This window comes from Pantherophis guttatus, chromosome 3 (assembly GCF_059756535.1).
Source record: "Pantherophis guttatus breed Tessera chromosome 3, ASM5975653v1, whole genome shotgun sequence".
In the NCBI taxonomy this organism is placed as follows: domain Eukaryota; kingdom Metazoa; phylum Chordata; class Lepidosauria; order Squamata; family Colubridae; genus Pantherophis; species Pantherophis guttatus.
Window position 1 is genome coordinate 52,608,445 of NC_142065.1, and position 19,883 is coordinate 52,628,327.

The following is a 19,883-nucleotide window of genomic DNA, read 5'->3' on the forward strand; positions in this document are numbered from 1 at the left end:
AATATTGCTGTCAGAGTTTTCTGCTACCTGATGAAATGTCTAAAAGCCTTGAATCATGGCAGTGAAAGACAGTTGTGAATCATTTGATCAGACATTGCTTCTCTTCGAAACTCAAAGTAACACTCAAATAGGCATCACAGATCATGTCGCTGAATGTGTAATTGTAACCCTCAGAATGATAAGATATAGGATAAAGAGAAACTTGTTTGCATTATATGTGAGAATGTTCTGCTATATTAATGGCATCAGAAGAAAAAATATATTGGGAGGGACAAAATATTAGTTAGATTGGCAGTTGTATATTTCTTGAATATGGATATTAGAACAAATATCTGTACCACTAACTCTGAGGACAGCAAGCTGGCTAGTGGGCAAGTGATATTTTGATTGTCATACAACTGCAACTTCAGAAACTTCCATCTCCCAGAATCAACAATCTAGGACAGTGGGCTGGTTGGGGAATTCTAGGAGTTGAAGTCCACATACCTTAAAGTGGTCAAACATTGATCTAAAGTAACTATTTCTTTAAACTAAGATGAATATTATACCGTAATCTTTCTGTGCATCACTGGAATGAACCCTTTCCATGCATTACTATTGGTTTATGGATTACAGTTGATTCACTTCTGCTTCTGCTTTGCATCATATAACATAGGCTGTGCTCATTAAAGGTTCATGTGATTTAACAAATATTAGCCAGAGGGATGTGCAAGTATTTTTTTTTTTGCAAAAAAATTAATTTTTTTTAAACAAATAGATAAAAAACAAATAAAAAAACATCTTCAAGGTAAATACAAACAGTGTGTCAGTTGGTTATAAGTCTTTTATGCATCTTCACTCTATTCACATATATCCATATATTAGTATCCTCATTAATTGTATGGTTATTTCTTCCCTCAATTCATACAGAATAATCTAAGATTTAAGTTAATTTGTATTGTGCCCTTCATTCTCCTAAATCATTCCAATAACAATACATCTTTATATTGTATTTTATATAATTCTACATTTCTTGCATTGGAAAAATCTCTATCATATTTCATTTCCATGACTTTTTATCTAACCATTGGTAAAATAGATCCCATATCTCATAATATTGTTTATCTTCTTGTTCTCTAATTTCAAATGTCAATTTACTCATTTCTGCAAGGGATGTGCAAGTATTGTGGGTTCCTTGTGGAAGATTGTAGGCAAGAATAACACACAAACTGATCACCGTGACAATTTCTTTGATCATATTATCAGTGAGTATAAAAAAATTAGTAAAGTAAGAGGATGACAACAAGGAAAATTATTAAGAGAGAAGACTTTTTCACATATAAATGTGATGTAAATAGGAGGCACGATCTGAGTAGAGTACTGCTTCATATCGTTTAGTGTCATCCAGACTTTTACACAGCATAAATGGCACCATAACTGGAAGGATGGTTTAGTTCCATTTTCAAATCATACTGCAAATTCCTCCAGTGTTAGAAAAACCAGCTATCCCAATGAAATCCTGTCATACTAGAATAGAATAGAATTCTTTATTGGCCAAGTGTGATTGGACACACAAGGAATTTGTCTTGGTGCATCTGGTGTCAGTGTACATAAAAGAAAAGATACTAGGTAGTTTGATTTGCGGTGCTCTCAGAGCCATGTCAAATAAAACATTTTTTTTTAATATAGGGTAGTAGAATTATTCTCATGTGGTATAAAAAAAAAATACATGCCTTGAGTGGACCCAGTAATGTATCATGAACACACACCCTTCTATAAGTTTGAGGCACTTTCCATAAAGAAATAGATTCACTAATTACTCGCTACAAATCAAACAGAAATGAAACCCATATTGTATGAAGTAGATCTTAATTCTATTTGAATCAAACAGAACAAGAAAGAAGGAAGGCAGGCGTTGCAGGAAAAACAAATCACAGGAGGTCAAGACATCTTTGCTTCCCTAAACTAATTTCCACCATCATCTGGTGGTTGGTCTATAGCTATTTGTGGTGTGCCTTTTCCATGACAGAAAGCCTGGGGAAAGTGATGAGCGTATCTGAAACATTTGACAGCAGAGGGCAAGTTGTAACAAGTAATTAAAGGGAAATTAAAGTTTTACTTAGGATATTTCAAACTAATTATTGCCTTTCTCCAAAGATATTGTAACTCCAATGACAGACACAATAGAGAATATCCTGTTATTCTGTTAGCTCTATAGGCAGTGACATGAGCTGAATGCTACAAAGATGGTTGAACCGGTCAGGCAAATGCTTCACTTCAGCAACATGTGCAATGGAAGTACAACCCCGTATGCTGTTCTGTCTGCCACTTAATCAAAGCCACCCATCTTAGAGAAATATCAGTGATGATGTCACTGATACATAAGGTAAAAGTAAAGGTTCCCCTCGCACATATGTGTTAGTCATTCTGAACTCTAGGGGGCAGTGCTCATCTCCGTTTCAAAGCTGAAGAGCCAGCACTGTCTGAAGACGTCTCCGTGGTCATGTGGCCAGCATGACTAAATGCCAAAGGTGCACAGAACACTTTTACCTTCCCACCAAATGTGGTCCCTATTTTTCTACTCGCAATTTTTACGTGCTTTCAAACTGCTAGGTTGGCAGAAGCTGGGACAAGTCACAGGAGCTCACCCCGTTACACGGCACTAGGGATTTGAACCGCTGAACTGCCAACCTTTTGATCGACAAGCTCAGTGTCTTAGCCACTGAGCCACCATGTCCCTATCACAGATACATACAGCTGCCCAAATGATGAGAGCCAGTAGAAAAAAATAGACTTGTAATGGTGGATTAAACCACTTTTGGATTAATATACAACAGACTTATAATAAAATCAATGGGGAAGGCTAGCAAAGGGATGATACAGCACTTCCTTTTTGAAATGTTAAATGCTTGTAACTATACTGGGGTTTTGTAACTAGACAGGGCTCTCCAACCCCGGGTATATGGACCAATACCAGTCCATGGCCTGTTGGGAACTGGCCTGCACAAGTGGTGGCCAACTAGCCAAGCATGTAGAACTCCATTTGCACATGCACCGGATTAGATTGCATGGATGAAACCATCCCCTCCCTCCCCTGCCATCTGCAGGTGGTCCTCAGACCTGGAAAGATTGAGAACCACTGTTGTAAGATAGAAGCTGGCTTCTAGTTCAGGAGTCTCCAACCTTGGCAATTTTAAGGCTTGTAGACTTCAGCTCCCAGAATTCCTCAGCCAAGCAAAGCTGAAGTCCACAAGTCTTAACATTGCCAAGGTTGGAGTTCTAGTTGGCTCAGCTGGTGGAAGTTCAAACATTGCACTTGGGCTCAGTTCTGAGCTACAACTTCACCCTGTATGGTTTCTCCATTGACTATAATGCAAATTTTTCAAATGCTTATATAGTCTGGGGAGAGAGAAATTTGCATGCAATTTTTGGGCTTGATAATCTCTTCTGGAGAATGAAGCCTGCCAAATGTCCAATTGTTGTAAAAGCGGTGTGGGTTGATATATCTTTTCAGGGTGTTTTATTTTAGGTTTTTTAAAAAGAAAGTTAATGAATGCCTTTGGGGATGCTTTGGAATATGAGGCAAGACAAAATTCACCTTCAGAATGGAAAAATATTTTAATATCATCTGAGCAAAATCATCCCACTGTTTGCACCCCCAGTAAAGTTTCAAAATAATTAACGAATGACTGAGCAATGTATTTGAATATCTACGATTGAATTCCCATCACATTCACTTTGTAACTATTCTTTTTCCCATTTGCCTGACAACATGTGAATAAAATGTGCCTTATCAGTGGAACAGAAACAAGTACTTCTGTTTCGATCTGCCTGTTGAATTTTTCATACCCGCCTTGTAAGGACAGCCATGGTAATCTCTTGTAGCAGAACATCAGGATTGTTCTAAGTCAGCCAACATCTTCATGGCTGGCCTAGAACAATGCTTTCTCAACTCTTGTGCCCAAAGCCCTCTCTTGCACAGTACTTGAGATTCATTGATGACATTTTCATCTGGACCCAAGGGAAGAAAGCTCTCATCAAACTATATCATGACTTCAACCATTTTCATCCCACAATCAACCTCAGACTATTGTAGACCTTTAGAACAAGTCTACTTTCTTGAAGTAAAGCTACACAAAAAATAGACACAAACATCATGTTATACAGAGAACCTATAGATTGCCAGGCATCCCCATATGTTTCAGCTTCCACCCAGAACATACCACTAAATCTGTCACTTATAGTCAGGTTCTGTGTTAAAACCACATTTATTCTGACCCACATGGTAGAGATGCTAAACTGAATGAATAAAACCAGACATTCAGGATACTCACCCAATAAGATCAATAGAAAATTAACAGAGCCAGGCGGATTATCAGAGAGGACCTATTAAAAGAGGACCCCAAAAGCAACACAACAGAACACCGCTAATTATCACTTACAACTCGAATCACTCATATTATTAATAAACTACAGCCCATATTGGACAATGACCTTGTTCTTTCTTTCTTTTTTTTTTTTAATAAAATAATCTTTATTAAATATTTACAATAAAATTAACACACAATAATGGTTGAAAAGCAATATAGGAAGTGAAATATAGAAACACATAAACACAGGACTAAAACCAAACAAAAACATGACTAACCGAGAGTTAAGCTCACTCTCCAATTAATATTAACTAATATCATCCTAGCCAAACATTTAAATGCAATCAAGTTCTTTTTACTAACTACAAAACAATTGGTCTGTTTTTATCAAAATTATAAAGAGTTATAAAGCCTAGTAAATATCTAGTTAATCTAATTAGACAATCTTATCACCCTTCTCCTAAGTTTAACCTTCTTTGGCATTTGCTCAACTGTGGAAAGAATCAGATACGCCCCCTGACCATCTGATAATAAACAAGATTCTTCGATGTGCTGAGATGGACAGGCTAACGTATATCTTAAAAGACAAGAAAGATTCAGTATATAATAGAAGTTGGGACAGATGTTTTGTTTGGACCTTGTTCTTTCTTAGACATTGGGTAGCAGGCTTATACGTGTAGGCAGACAACCATTCAGCTTGAAGCAAATTCTCACAAGCAGGACAAGGACAGGACAAGCCTTTCAGCATTCCAAGATAGTCTTTTGCAGCTATGTAAATGACTGGAAAAACAAGACTTTAAGAGCATCACTGAGCAAGAGATTGCTGAACATCTAAAAACAGCCGTTTTGATGCTGATACACCAAAAGGTTTCAGGCTATCTCAAAAGTCTCAACAAAATAGGTTTTTAGTATGTTAACAATGTTAATTGAGAAGGTACTTATGATCTATCTGACATGTAATCTGCATTTGCACAACTCAGCTGTCTCCCCTTCTCCCATCTCCCAACTATAAATCCTACGAACCACTCTATACCAGTGGTGGGTTGCCCCCCGGTTCAGACCAGTTTGTAAGAACCAGTAGTAAAACCGGCAGGAGGCCCCACCCATCACCCCGGATGTCATCATCGGTGATCTGCGCATGTGCAGAAGCAAGCACATGCGCGCGATCCCGTTGCGAACCGGTAGTAAAGATAAGTAGAACCCACCCCTGCTCTATACATCTAATGAATTCAGCTGCAGTTGATGAAAGTTATGCTTTTTAATAAAATGTGTTAGTTGAAAAAAGCACTATTTGACTCCTGATTTTGGACGCCCACCTAGGCCAATATCTCTAAGTCTTGCCACGCAACCCATGACATTTGTCCAGGACTTCACAAGCAACGAATCATGGATGAAGGCAGTCTTAAATTGTGGCAAGGCTGAGCTAATCCATAGGAATTCATACTCACTGTAAAGTCTCCCATTTCGATCCTTTAAAACAAAATATGTATCATGTTCTCAAAATGAGTTTAAATGTATTAAGCAATACATTTAAAACCCCACCAGCCTAAGAGAGTTATAAATATATTTCCTTTGAAAGGCATTTCAAGGGAAGCATTTCCTGGGTGGTGTTATACCCTCATCTTTAGCTATAGAAAAAAAAAACTTTTTTCTTTTGAAAATAATATATGCAAAGTGATCTTCAGGGTGCTGAATATGAAACATGCTGATGTCAGGTTTTGATGCCGCAAGTCGTAAAGGCAAGGGGATTGTTCAGAGTCTTTGAAATGAACACACTGAAAAGCTTCAGCAGCATCATGTCTGTCTTAGGGGTGGGTTCTACTTACCTTTACTACCAGTTCGCAACGGGGCCGCATGCGCAGAAGCTTCCTGATGATGTCAGGGTCGGTGGGCAGAGCCTCCCACCGGTTTTACTACCGGTTCTATAGAACCGTTCAGAAACGGGGGCAACCCACCACTGGTCTGTCTAGAAAAATAAGTGTTGCTTTTCCTTCATGTAAAATAAAATAGTATAGTTGCTCTGGAAGAGAATTTTTAACTTGTACAATGATATGCAAAAGGCAGCTTGAAAACAGTCCACTCATCTTGGATTGTGATAGCTGATCACTGCGTGTCTCACGGCATTCTGGCTTTAGCTCTGTTCTGTTTGTATCAACTATTATTATTCCATCAATAAGAACTGAGGAATGCTGCTTACAGAGATGATTGGCTGGGCTGGAAGACAGAGAAAGCAATTTAACACTGAAATTAATCAAACTCCACACAGGAGATCGTCTTTAAGACAGAGCATTACTTCCTTCTCTTCCAAAAGGTGAAATGAAAAAGCAGTATGTCTTTCCCAGTCCAAGTTCTTTCATCAGTGAAAGCAGATCGATCCTTGCAAGAAGAAGCCCTTGCCTCCCACTCCCACTTAAATCTATTAGGAGGAACAAGAATTTAATTACAGAGTACTTTATCAGGAGTTTGAGTTGTGGCCTATGAAACACAACAGAAGAGTCATTGAGTAAGAGAGAGTTATAGAAATTTCTTGGTTTCTTTCTCTAAAAAAGAAGCTGAGAAGACAGCAAAAGAACAGGATGAAGAGAGGAAAATGGCTTTTTCAGATTTGGGAGTAGAAGTTGGCCACCATATGCCAGGACTGCTTAGAATAACATGAAGAGCACAGCCTGATCAGACTGCCTGCATGTAGTTCAGCATTGTACAACAAATATTCTCAAAGATATGCATGAAGTCTTCATCATATACAGGCAAGACAGATTTTTGCTGGGGATGCTCCAGCCCACAATTCCTATAATGAGTGGGAAATTTTCTAGGTAGTCCAGACAATAAGCACACACAAATGAACTAATCCTACTGTATTGTAAGATTACAGTAATAGAATTTTGCAAAACTTCCCTCCTTTATTTTTTTTTCAGAAAACTAGGGGGAGGTGTCTTTTCTGAAATACTTCCTACACCCCTTTTCCTTCTGTGGATCGGGATACCTTTGGCATGATGTTTGTCTAGACTACTACTCTTTCTCCTGTCTCCCAGGGTCATTCCTGCAAATGATTACAGGACTTTCATCTCTGTATTTCAGTGGTTAGTTTTCTTTTTATGGTACTCAAATGCCAGGTGATTTAAACTAAGAAGTAATCTGTAAAGGGGGAAAAACCTGCACTGGATTAAATAAAGCATGTTTCCAATTGGTCTGGCATGCAAATAATTGCCTCTTTGTCTTCCATTCATTTTCATACAATCCATTTTCCATATCACTTCTAAGTTTTGTTAAAGAGCAACTGAGTTGACTTAAGTTGGAATGCTTTGTTTTATTTATTTTTTTAAATCTCTTTTTTGACTGTTTAGTGCAAAAAATGTGCAGGTGACCACATGAGTTTTTGTATCTGGGTTGCTTCAATCCAGATGGTCAATGATGATGAGAATGACGATGACGGTGATTAATTAAATCCATGGCTTAGGACCTAGGTACTTACGGGACCGCCTTCTGCAGCCGACAGCCTCCCACCGGCCAGTACGCTCCCATAGGGCGGGGCTCTCCCCCGGGGAGAGCCTTCTCAGTGGGGGCTCCTGCCCTCTGGAACAAGCTGCCCCCAGAGGTACAGAGGATCCTGGATTTGCGCACCTTCCGCCGTGCCCTGAAGACTTTGTTATTCCAGCAAGCTGGGCTAGCCTAATTTTAACGGTTTAAATTTTAAATTGGATTTTAATGGGATGTTTTTAATTGTGGGCCAAAGTATTTAATCTGGTTTTAAATTGTTTTTAACTTTTATGTTTATGTATTTGATCTTGGCTGTTCACCGCCTGAGTCCTTCGGGAGAAGGATGTATATAAATATAATTAATAAAATAAATAAAATAATAAAATAATAAATAAATAAATAAATAAATAATTGACACTCAGCTCTCAAGGACTCCAGGAAACTCACAATAATCAAACAAAGAAATTTCAATCAAATCAATAAAATATAAAGATGGCAAGCGCAACAGACCAGATAGAATGAAGTGAGGGGCTTCACTCTCCCTTGCCAAAGACATGGGTGAAGATGCCAGGGGCATTGCTACAGGGAACTACACTTCAGGCATCCTAATACATGATATTGTTTAAATTACCAATGTGTACCAATCCTGGAGTATCAAACTGGCTGCGCAGATGCTGTAGGAGACAGGGAGTTGTTTAAGTAACCACTCTGTATCATGTATAGGCTGGTCCAGGGGTCTCCAACCTTGGCAACTTTACGACTTGTGGACTTCAACTCCCAGAATTCCTCAGCCAGCATTCCTTAGTCAGAGAATTCCTCAGCCAGAATTCCAACTCCCATCAATTCTGGGAGTTGAAGTTCAAGAATTGATGGGAGTTGGAATTCTGGCTGAGGAATTCTCTGGCTGAGGAATGCTGGCTGAGGAATTCTGGGAGTTGAAGTCCACAAGTCGTAAAGTTGCCAAGGTTGGAGACCCCTGTGCTGGTCAATAGAAGGCCTGAACTACCATTGTTCAATTTAACATACTCGCATCAAAGAGGACTTGAGCCTCCCTTGTGATATAGATGCCACCCGGGATGAAAAAAACTTGCTGAAAAGAAAAGTAAAATAGATCACACAGATGATATTGCAACTTTACAATTTAGGCAAGATAATCTTTTATGCTGGCATTACAGAAAAGATAAGTAGTTTTAGGCTCAAAGCCTAAAGCTTTGGCGGATGGGGGTCATGTATATATTACAACTGTCATGTTCTACAAATACAAACATATGGAGCTCTCCTCCCAAAAAGGCATCTGGAAATGTTTGGCACCATTTTCCACAGCCAGGTCTACATATCTTCTAGCCCTGGTGCCAGCAAGCCAGATGGTCTGAACAGAGCACCGCTAGAGGCACATGCTACATTAATGCTGCGGTGTCTGCATTATTTTTCATATTCCTTCAGTAACAGTTTGTGGTACTTCTTGATTGATAGAGCCCACAGCAACCAAACCTATCTAGCAGCCGCCTCTGTAAATTTACTCTCATTTCTAACTCTGAACAAGTGCGCCCTCTTGAGGCTAAATGCATGACGTTAAGGGATCATCCGTAGCAAGTAAGGCAATGTTTCTGGTAGCTAAATGAGTAGACAACCATGGGCTTTGGGGCTCCCTTTTCTAATTAGGCTTTGTTCAGTTGTAAGTTGTGTTAGCTGTTAGTCAGACATTTTCTCTCTGTATTGTGGAAACCCTCCCATTTGAGATTCTATGAGGTTATTCAACGGACTGAAAGAAAAGATTGTTACGAAGACCTAACCATCATTATGAACAGCTCCTGTTCCGTAAATGTACTGCTCAGCATTTCCGGGTTGGCATTATCTGAATATACTGTATTGGATTATGACTTCTCAGTCTGCAATCTAACATATTTGGAGGGACATCGTCTCAAGAAAGCAGCAGCTGTTTTTGAAAATACACACACTTTCCTTCTTTCTTTGAGCACTTGTTCAGGAAAACAGGCTACCTCAAAGTTAACTTTGCACAGAGTTGCCAGAGTTTTGTGCACTAACTCCAGAGAGAGCACAAAATACTTTGAAAGACTGTTGTATGATTTTAAAACTAACAGAGAGGTACAGAGAGAGAGGTACAGGATGGGGGGAAGAGAGAGAGATACAGAGAGAGGGGGAGGAGAGAGAGACATAGAGAGAGATACAGAGAAAGAGGGAAAGAGACAGAGAGATACAGAGAGAGGGAGAAAGGAGGAGAGAGAGACATAGAGAGATACAGCGAGAGGGGGGAAAGAGAGGGGGAGGGAGGGATGGAGGGAGAGAGAGAGTTGTCAAAGGGTTTTTGTGGTTCCCAGTGTTTTTTAACAACTGGTTCTCTGCCCTAATGACCGGCTGGGTAGGTCATGTGATTGAGTGGGAGTGAGTGACGTCAAATTGGCCATGCCCACCCAGGTTTTGTGGCTTCCGGTGTTTTCTTTTCTGTGGGAAACAGGTCCAAATGGCTCTTTGAGGTTGTTTAAGGTTGCAGACCCCTGGTGTAGGTTTATAAAATGGAAGTCAGAAAGTATGAAGCTGTGTCTTCCAAATTGTAGGTATGCCCTATAACTTAAACCCCACATACAGTATATTGCTATGGAAGTTATTTCTTTTCAATGGATTGCATCAGGAGCTGCACAAGTGCAATGAGATTTAAGGGACTTGTAGTCAAATCAATTAATTTTCCAAAAGTTTGTGCTGGCTAGAAGCTCTAGTTGACAATCTTACATTGGAGTTGCAATGTGTAATTTTATCACACTGACTGCCATAAGAAGGTTGTTATAAGTCATACCATTAATGTTAATTCAAAAGTTAACATTTCATGTCAAAAGCAAATCAAACAGTTTATGGAATGTACAGTATATGATTAATTTCTAACCAGTACAATTCTAAGTTTAGCATGGAAACCAGATGATAGACAATCCACATACTTCTTATTAGCTGTTCTTCCCAGTCTTATCCAATATCTGAAACTCAGGTCTCTCTTCCTTAAAAGATTGCTGTCATGATGTATTGTAGGTGTCATGATGGAATCTGGTGATGTCATAAACCACGCACAATCCATCTAACCTTTCCTATTTAAGGATCTGTGGAAGGCCAGGGCCTAGGCTGAATCTGGATCCCTGGGAATTCAAGAAGAGGAAATGAAGTATTTAGAGCTGGTAACAACAAGAAACATGGTATCTGCTGCTACAGGAGCTGGGGCTATTTTCCTGGTGGCCAAGACCATCATGGAAGGGATCAAGAGTCCTCCTCATAATCCAGAGCCTCTTCCCTTAGCCAGTGAGTAATATGGATTCAGGGAGATGTCAATGTATTTTGCTCCATTTCAGAAGTGCTTGTGATAAACAGTTATTTATCTATATGGCAGTTTCTCTGAAGACTTGGTTTAACAGTCAGCTACCAACCAATTGCACCTGTGACTGTGCTTCAAATAAATAGTATTAAACTTTGCCAAGCCATATGAGGTGTGATACCATGTTCTATGAATCTGATATAAAATTGTTTTTTGGATTATTTACCGAAAATTAACTCAATTTAGGCCTTTCCCTTTCCCTATACAGGTAGTTCTCGACTTACGACTACAACTGAGCCCAAAATTTGTGTTCTTAAAGTGAGACATTTGTTAAGTGAGTTTTGTCCCATTTCACGACCTTTCTTGTCACAGTTGTTAAGTGAATCACTGCAGTTGATACGTTAGTAACCCGGTTGTTAAGTGAATCTGGCTTCCCCATTGACTTTGCTTGTCAGAAGGTCACAAAAGATTATATTTGTGACCTTGGGACATAGCAACAGTCATAAATATGAACCAGTTGCCAAGAAACTGAATTTTGATCATACCATCATGGGGATGCTGCAAAGGTCATAACTGTGAAAAATGGCCATAAGTCGCTTTTTTCAGTGCCATTGTAACTTTGAACAGTCACTAAATGAACTGTTGTAAATCGAGGACTACCTGTACTGAAGCTGATGGTTTACTATCTGAATCACATCTATACCAGTTTTTCTCAATGTAATTCATCCCAGATGTTTTTAACTATAACCATCCCCAATAGCCCATGATCAATATCCATGTGTCAAGCACAAAAAATCAGGGACCAGGGATATTCAAATGAGTACAAGTTTCTTCCATGCTACCTCTAAATAAGAATCTGAACTATTAATGGTCAAGGCAAATTGGTGGCAGAGAAGAGTCAATGGAATTCAAGGAGGGCTGGACTTAGATCCCTTGTGGACGTGAAGGGACTCCAAACTCATGATGTATTTGACCCTTCCTCAAGCTCAGGCTGATCATCTCCTACACTTCTTTTTGGAATTGCAGTCCAATCCATTTGAATACTGCCAGATTGGACAGAGAACATTAATATATACAACCTCTAAAAGAGAGCAATGTGGTTTCTTTTATAGGGTGAAGAAACTGGCCTACCAGACCCACCGATAACTGTTTTGCCGTCGCGTGCTAAAAGCGGGGGGAACGTTGAATTATGGGTGTGGGCACGCATGCATGCAACCCCCCCCCGCACAACCCCCACTTTTGGCACGCGATGGCACAAAGGTTAGCCATCACTGGTCTAGTAGTTCCTCATATTCTGTTGCCTAAACAACACTAGTTCAGGTCATACACAGAGCAATGTTAGAATCATGGGTTAGAAACTATTCTTCATGACATGGAAACATAACTAATTGTTGTTTATTTAATAAACTCTGTTTAAGATGCTTCAGCATTTTGTGTGAACTCGGTGTTGATTTTATCTTAGTTCTGCCCATCACTCTAAATGAATCTGCTTTGTTCTGCTGCTTAGAAATTATGCAGTCCAACATGTTGGGAGACACCAGGTTGGAGAAAGCTGGTCAAAGTATATCACCAGTTTTACTGAGTCTCATCTATATTCCATTCAGTTCCACTTAAGTTCCCTGATCACTTCTCATTTTTGTCTTCCTCCTACTCTCCTCCCCTTTTCACTCTTAGAACTTGCTTTAGCTCACCAGAGTAAAGCTGAGGTGGATTCTGGAGAACTCAGAGGACTTTTGCTCTCTCTCAATCCAAAGCTAGATGCTTACTCCAAGAATATGATACTCCATGGAATCACCCGTTGTGTTTATCTATTGGAATCAGAGGTGAGAGTCCAGAATGATAAGGGTATAATACAATGATGGAAGACTGAGCCAATTGGTAGGGTTTTTTTTTAACTGACATAGTTAAGCATAATTAGGCAGAACATTATTTATTGTTTGCTGCATGAACTCCCTACTTCTTGAACTCCATACTTCAAGAAATTTATTTCACAGCTATCATACTATCATAATTAAAAAATAAATTTAGTTGGCAAGCTTCAGACTTCTGTTCCTTAATTTGTTTGACTCTTCTCATCTTTCCTATTACCTATCTCCTTATCTTTTTATGATTATAACTTGGTTGCTTATATCTTGCGATTTATAGTGTTTATTTAGTAGCCTAGTATGATTTATGTTGATTGCTTATTTAGTATCCTATGACTATCATGAAGTGTTGTATCTTAAGATTTACTATGAATGTTTGGAAACCAGAATAGCTGGTTAAATAAATAGGTAAGAAGAAATAAATAACTGGTTACTTCACATATTTTAAAATTTAAAAAAATCGGGTCATTATTTGAATGTGAAAAGTTACGAAGTATTAAATGGAATTGAATATACTTTCATACGCTTTGCTTTAACTTAGCAATACATGCATTTATACACACACTAATTCTGATTTTTTTCCCAGGCATCTGCATGTGCTTATGAGGATATTAAACTTGTGGCCTCATTCCTGGATGATTCGGATATGGGTGTCAAGATTCAGACAATGCATGCTCTCAAGGCTTTTGCTGGCATCTGGAAATTTAGAATCAGAATTCAGGTGATCATTTATATAGTACTGTATTTCCATGCTAGACACCTACATATATCAGTATCAATTCACATGTGAATGATTGTCATTTGATATTATGGTCATTGTCATCTATAAACTTAGAGCTACACCTGTGAATTTTCTTCAAAAATAAGCATATCGTATAGAAAATACAGAAGAGCTGTGAACATGCTGGCCACAAAATTTGATCGATGACGGTGTTTGCATTAAAAACAACTAAAATAATCACTATCTATTTATCAGTTCATTTGTAGGAAATGCAGGAAGCCAGCACTATTTGAAAGTTGTTGGCTTTCTGGTTGGAATACCTGTAAGAACCATTCCATAAAGAGAAAGAATCTCTTTCTCACTTCAATGGTATCAAAGTCATTTGTAATGGATATAACATCAAAGGCATCAAATTAGGAGACCCACAAGGTAGTTGTGAAAGAAACCATGAACATATTTGAAAATACTGGTTCTTCTCCCCCACATTTCTCTTCCATACCTGTAATATGATTGCTAACAGGGGTGAAATCCAGCAGGTTCTGCAGGTTCTGGAGAACTGGTAGCGGAAATTTTGAGTAGTCCAGAGAACCGGCAAATACCACTTCTGGCTGGCCCCAGAGTGGGGTGGGAATGGAGATTTTGCAGTATCCTTCCCTTGCCATGCCCATCAAGCCACACCACACCTACCAAACCACGCCCACAGAACAGGTAGTAAAAAAATTTGGATTTCACCACTGATTGCTAACCATAATGAATCAGAGTCTTTCCTTACTATGGAAGAAGATCCCACTTGCTATTCAGCCCCTGGTTAGATGTGTCTTCTATACCAAAGCTGTCAAACTCCCAGCGTGCGTCATGTGCTGGCCACGCCCACACCCAGTTTAGCAAAAGAGAAAAAAATTCCAATACATCATATGATGCCACCGTGACGACGTGAGTTTGACACCCCTGTTCTAGACTATATACTGTAATACTAGGGTGTACAGTTTGCAGTGGATTTAGTTTAAATGCATTAAAAATCAAAACAAAGCATTTAGCATACGAGTGACATAACTTTTTTTTTTACTAAATATGTCTAATACAAGAAACATTTAGAAAGAGACATTTCCAACTGTAATTAATCTGGCAACAAATAGGTTATGTACAGTATGGGAAGTTTGATTCTTTTTTTCAGCTACTAAATTATGTTTTGAACTCTCAGAAAAATACAGAGTTTTTTTCCCCCACAGCAAAAGCAGGACATGCAGGATATCCTTAGGAAATTGAAAATTGATCAATGTTCATAATATATTTGGAATACAAAGAAAATGTTCATGGGCCAATGACTTAGCAACAAATAAATTGCTGGGGGGTGGAAGGGAAGGGAGGGATGTTTGTTTATCTCCCGGAAAAAAACTATCCAAATTTTCCAAAGGGATAGGCTAGTTGCTGCATGAAGAATAAATTATAGAAAGCTGCATGATTTTAATCTGCATAATCAGTAGTTAGGCATAACATAAAGTACTCTATCACCAGAAATTAGTCCCAACGAGAAATGTCAATTTGGTTTTGATTTCAACCTTACAATTTGCAATTAATGAACCCTGCCCTTTATTAATTGAGCTCACAAGTACAACTAGAAAAATATTACATCAATAAATCATACACAAAACACTTCTCTAAATCTTGGAATCTCTTCCTCTTTCAACTGGATGGGACTGTTAGATTCATCATCTGGTCTGCTTAAGATTTATTCATGATAAATCCAGCTATGATCCTTCGTCACTAGAGCAATGACACTGAGAGATCTACCATAGCTTTCTTGGGGCAAGTTATAAGATGCTTTGTGTATGAATGTGCCAGAGTAATGCACTGGTTTAACCACTGGCTGATATTGGAATGAGAGCCCCATTTTTGTTGATCATCTGGTTTATAGGTGACAAATAATTTTTTTTTTGCCAAAACCTTAGTGTTTTTTTGTGTCCCACAAATATCAAACTTGGTGACAGCTAGAAAATGACAGCTGTAGGTGCACTGTGGTTTACCCTGCACAGCTATTGTCTTTGCAGCTTCTCTCAAGAACAGGAAGTCCTGTACCGTCCTAATACCCGGCATATTTTCAGAGTCTGCAAGAGTTTGTAAGTTGTTTACTAATGCCATTTATTTTACATGGTCTTGGCATTTGTGTTTCCTTTCTGGCTCAATGGAGACACTGGTGCTGCACTTAAGTTGTGGGAAAACACTGCTATTAATGTCTCTTCAAGGAGCTCTTGGGTTCTCCAAAGAAATCACTCCTTTCCTTTCATCACCCAACTATGAGGAGGAATAGATGATGTTGCAAGTTGAGTTGCTACATTCCTCCTGTGGGATTCCATCTCTTTTTCCCTTCTTTTTCTAAACTCAACTTCAGAAGCTGGTGTTAGAAGGATACTATTCTTCTCTAGAAGGTGAAACCAAGAGTGGAAAACATGTTTCCTCCCAAAGGGGCAAAAAATAAATTCCTTTTCTTGGCTTGTTTCTCACCTGAAATTAAACTATTCCTCTGATACTCTCTGGTGCTCAAGAATTGTTCTGTTTATATTTTATCTAACACTCATCTGGAATAGTAAATAATTATTAAGCAATGAAACAATTCCAAGAATAAGATTTATTATAGGACTGCACAGCTACTATAATGCACTCAAAATGAATCATCCAGTATGTTTATGCTTTTTTTGATTTTGGAAAAGAAAACTCTTTTTAAAAAAACAAAAACCATTATTTATAGTAAAATATTAGTGCTTTAATGATTTAACAAAAACTGAAAAAAACTGAAAGCATCAGTTCTTATACAAATGGTGTTTGCAATGATACATAGTAAGAAATATATAACCTGAGGCTCACTATCAGTGTATGCAGCATCCTCAGAGAGCTCTAAATGTTATCAAATTGTAATTATTAATCTGATTGAAGGGGGAAATTATGAAATGTATGACTTGAGGGTAATCATATTAACTGTATTTAATTAGAATGTAAGTGAAATGAATCCAGTTTTATTTTTTTGTTCTGATCTCGCTCACTACTTTTTGCAATGCAGCCTCTGGCTCAGCACTTAAAGGCTACTTGTAGCACACCTCTGAAACAAAGGATTTCTGCCCTATTACTCACAAATAAAAAAAAAATGCTGTTTTGTTCTTTGCAGGAATTCATGCCCAAGATTCTTGAAATGATCACTGAATTCTGGGACACCGATATACATGTTGCTGGACTGAGATTACTGAATGGATTGCCATGGCCAACTCACATGCAACCTCTCCTGAAAAAGCTCTTGCCCACTTTAATGGACATTTTGCAGATGGGGACCAATTTGGCTCAGGTACTTTGGTTCATGGACTGTCCAATATGCTCTACTCCAGGGATGTCAAATTTGATTTCATTGAGGGCCGCATCAGGGTTGTGTTTGACCTCGGGGGGAACGGGGGACGACTTGGGTAGGCGTGGCCAGGGTGGGCGTGGCCAGCTTGACATCACTCATGTGGGGGCATTTCTGCTGGCCCGAGCGCTCTGCCAGCAAAAACGGGCTCCATTATCAGCTGCGACGGCCTCCTGCTGCCCTCTGCCAGTAAAAATGGAGCTGGGGGGGGGCACGTGCAGCCCTCCGAGCTCCATTTTCACTGGCAGAGGGCGGTAGGAGACTGTTGCAGCTGATAACGGAGCCTGCCCTCGTGGAGCTGATAACGGAGCCTGCCATATGCGGCCCTCCCAAGCTCCATTTTTGCTGGCAGAGGCATGGGCCAGTCCTTTGCTATTTCTAGGGCGGCTCCATGGGCTAGATCTAAGCATCCCACAGGCCAGATCCAGCCCCTGGGCCTTGAGTTTGACATCCCTGCTCTACTCTAAGCCCAAACTCCTAATATCATCAGCTTTTGGGGGGCCATAATGAAGAAGCCATGGCGTACATAAGCACCCCTACCTTTACTGATTATATGGTCTGAAAGTTTTTGTGGTTTTTTTTCAGGTGCAGATTCTAAAATTCCTTAGCACATTAGCCCAGAAGGAGGAACTGTTATTTGATATCATGAATTGCCAGGTAAAGATTTCTTCCCTGCCTCCACAGGGATATTTGGGAGAGGAAGTAAAATACTCAAGATCAAAAGTAGATTTTAAGGAGTTATTTAATCAAACAGACAGAAATAAATATGTAAATGGAAGATACACTAATGTGTATCTTCCAAACATGCCGACATTGCAATTCCCATTGCAATCTGCACATTCTAGGGATTGCATCCCAACACGGAGTATGTCAGATGTCAGAAAACAAAATACATCTTTCCTGTCATGAGATAATTTCTTATAAAAGAATCCGAAGTCTGTTACCGTCAAAAGATGAAATCAATTAGCCAGCAGGACATGAAGAGTCTGTTAGATACTTATTTTATCTTTTTCTTTAAGGCTTACATTTCACGACGTTTCCTTTTTTTAAGGTGCATCCAGAATTCCTCAGCCTACTCCAACCTTCCCAGCTGGGAAGCCTGCTCTTTGAGCTGCTCGTGCTCGTGGAACGACTCTGTGAGGGTCGCCTGACTCCCCATTACCAATCAGGGCACTGGCAATACAATGAGTTGTCACTCCATGAGGTCCTTTTTGGAATCAATTCTCGGCTAGCTGATTGTCTTCTCTCCCTCATCATTCATCCCGAGGAAGAAGTGCAGATTCAAGCCTGCAGAGTTATTCTGAAACTGCAATTAAATGAGGAGGGGGAAATGGCTGGTATCCAGAGCACCAATTCTTCTTTAAGCAAATTCTTCTGTGAGATCAACATTGACGGCCCCAATGCTGAACCTATCTATTAGATCCTTGCAGAATTTAACACGGAATTAAATTATCTTTAGAAATATAGAATGAAAATAATTATTTTGAAAAGATAAAATCTTTTAAATTGGAAAGTGTATATAGGAGAAAAGCAGGTTGATATTCAGTCAAAGGGCCAAACAATCCTAGTGGCCTTGCACCAGTAAAAGCAGAAAAACTCTTCCTCAATAGTAATATCCCAGAACAGAGCAATATTGACAGCATCCCTTAAGGAGGTCCAACTGGTAGAACCAAGAAGGGCGTTCTCTGTGGTAGCTCTCTCCCTGTGGAACATCATCCTTGCAGAAATAAAATTGGTCCTCACCTTGACACTCTTTCAAAAGGCCCTGAAGACCTGGTTTTGCCATTGGGCCTGGAGACCTCATGGTGGTTGATTTAATTGTTCTTGCCAGGGGGATGAGGGTTCATTGGATGTTGCATTGGGGTTTTTGTAAGACCTGGAATCACTGTGAGTGAATTGGGTGGTTGCATAAATTGCCTTAATAAATAAATGAATATGACCTCCAGCATAAAAACATAATCAGCGTAAACCAATCACAGGCACGTATTCCTATGACTGAGAGTCAAAGAAAATGTAAAGCTACTCAAGATGCAAACATGGAATTTCCCTGTCCCATCATTTATATAACATATAGCATATAGCAGGGGTGTCAAACTCCTGCTATGTTATAGTCACGGCAATGTCACTTGATGTATCGGAACTTTTTCCCCCTTCGCTAAACCAGGCCTGGGTGTGGCCAGCACATGACGCATCCAGCTCATGGGCCACAAGTTTGATAGCCCTGCCATATAATATAATCCATCCAGGCGGAGGATGACCTGGTATTTTCACTGCATGAATTAATGAAGGACAAATAGGAATAAAGCAACTAGAAGTTCTCATACTTTTAACACTTAACACTTATATTCGTCCCAGCCCATGCATATTTCCTTTGGATTTGTAGGAAGTTAGCACCCACCCCTTTCCTGGAAGAGTGAAATATTTTAGGAAATATTAACATTAATATTTTTAAACATTAAACCATCTTTCCAAGCAGTCTCCATGTTTCCAGTGTCTGTTCTCCCCACTTGGAGCAGAACCCAGAAGGATGTTTCTTCCAACAATTGGCGACCCAGAGGGACTCCAAGCTAACCTAACCAATGGACCAGGCCCAGGTAAGCCTCCCTTGCTAGCAGCAGACCCATTGAGTCTGTGGGCATGTTTTCATGGACCTTGGCCATTTGGAACTAGGTTTTAAAGGGGTTTTGAGTTTGAGCTCAAAGGCTGCTTGGAAAGAAGGTGAGTACCTCTAAATTTTAATTTTAAAGTATGGAAAAGCATGGGG

General features: G+C 39.4%; 1 protein-coding gene across 1 annotated transcript; it reads left to right on the plus strand.

The window, feature by feature from the left end:
* The first annotated feature begins 10,870 nt into the window (after positions 1-10,870).
* LOC117664008 (armadillo repeat-containing protein 12-like) lies at positions 10,871-18,583 on the plus strand. The gene is made up of 6 exons (XM_034414701.3): positions 10,871-11,129; positions 12,817-12,965; positions 13,594-13,728; positions 16,889-17,062; positions 17,705-17,776; positions 18,171-18,583. Exons 1-6 carry the CDS (start codon positions 10,991-10,993, stop codon positions 18,537-18,539), a joined length of 1,038 nt encoding a protein of 345 aa, XP_034270592.1. The 5' UTR covers positions 10,871-10,990; the 3' UTR covers positions 18,540-18,583.
* Positions 18,584-19,883: the final 1,300 nt, after the last annotated feature.

Excerpts from the sequence above, each read along its gene's own strand:
- LOC117664008 (XM_034414701.3), top strand. The coding sequence starts at position 10,991 with ATGAAGTATTTAGAGCTGGTAACAACAAGAAACATGGTATCTGCTGCT. Across the intron at positions 12,966-13,593 it reads TTTATCTATTGGAATCAGAG|GCATCTGCATGTGCTTATGA; the intron begins GTGAGAGTCCAG and ends TTTTTTTCCCAG. Across the intron at positions 17,063-17,704 it reads TGGGGACCAATTTGGCTCAG|GTGCAGATTCTAAAATTCCT; the intron begins GTACTTTGGTTC and ends GTTTTTTTTCAG.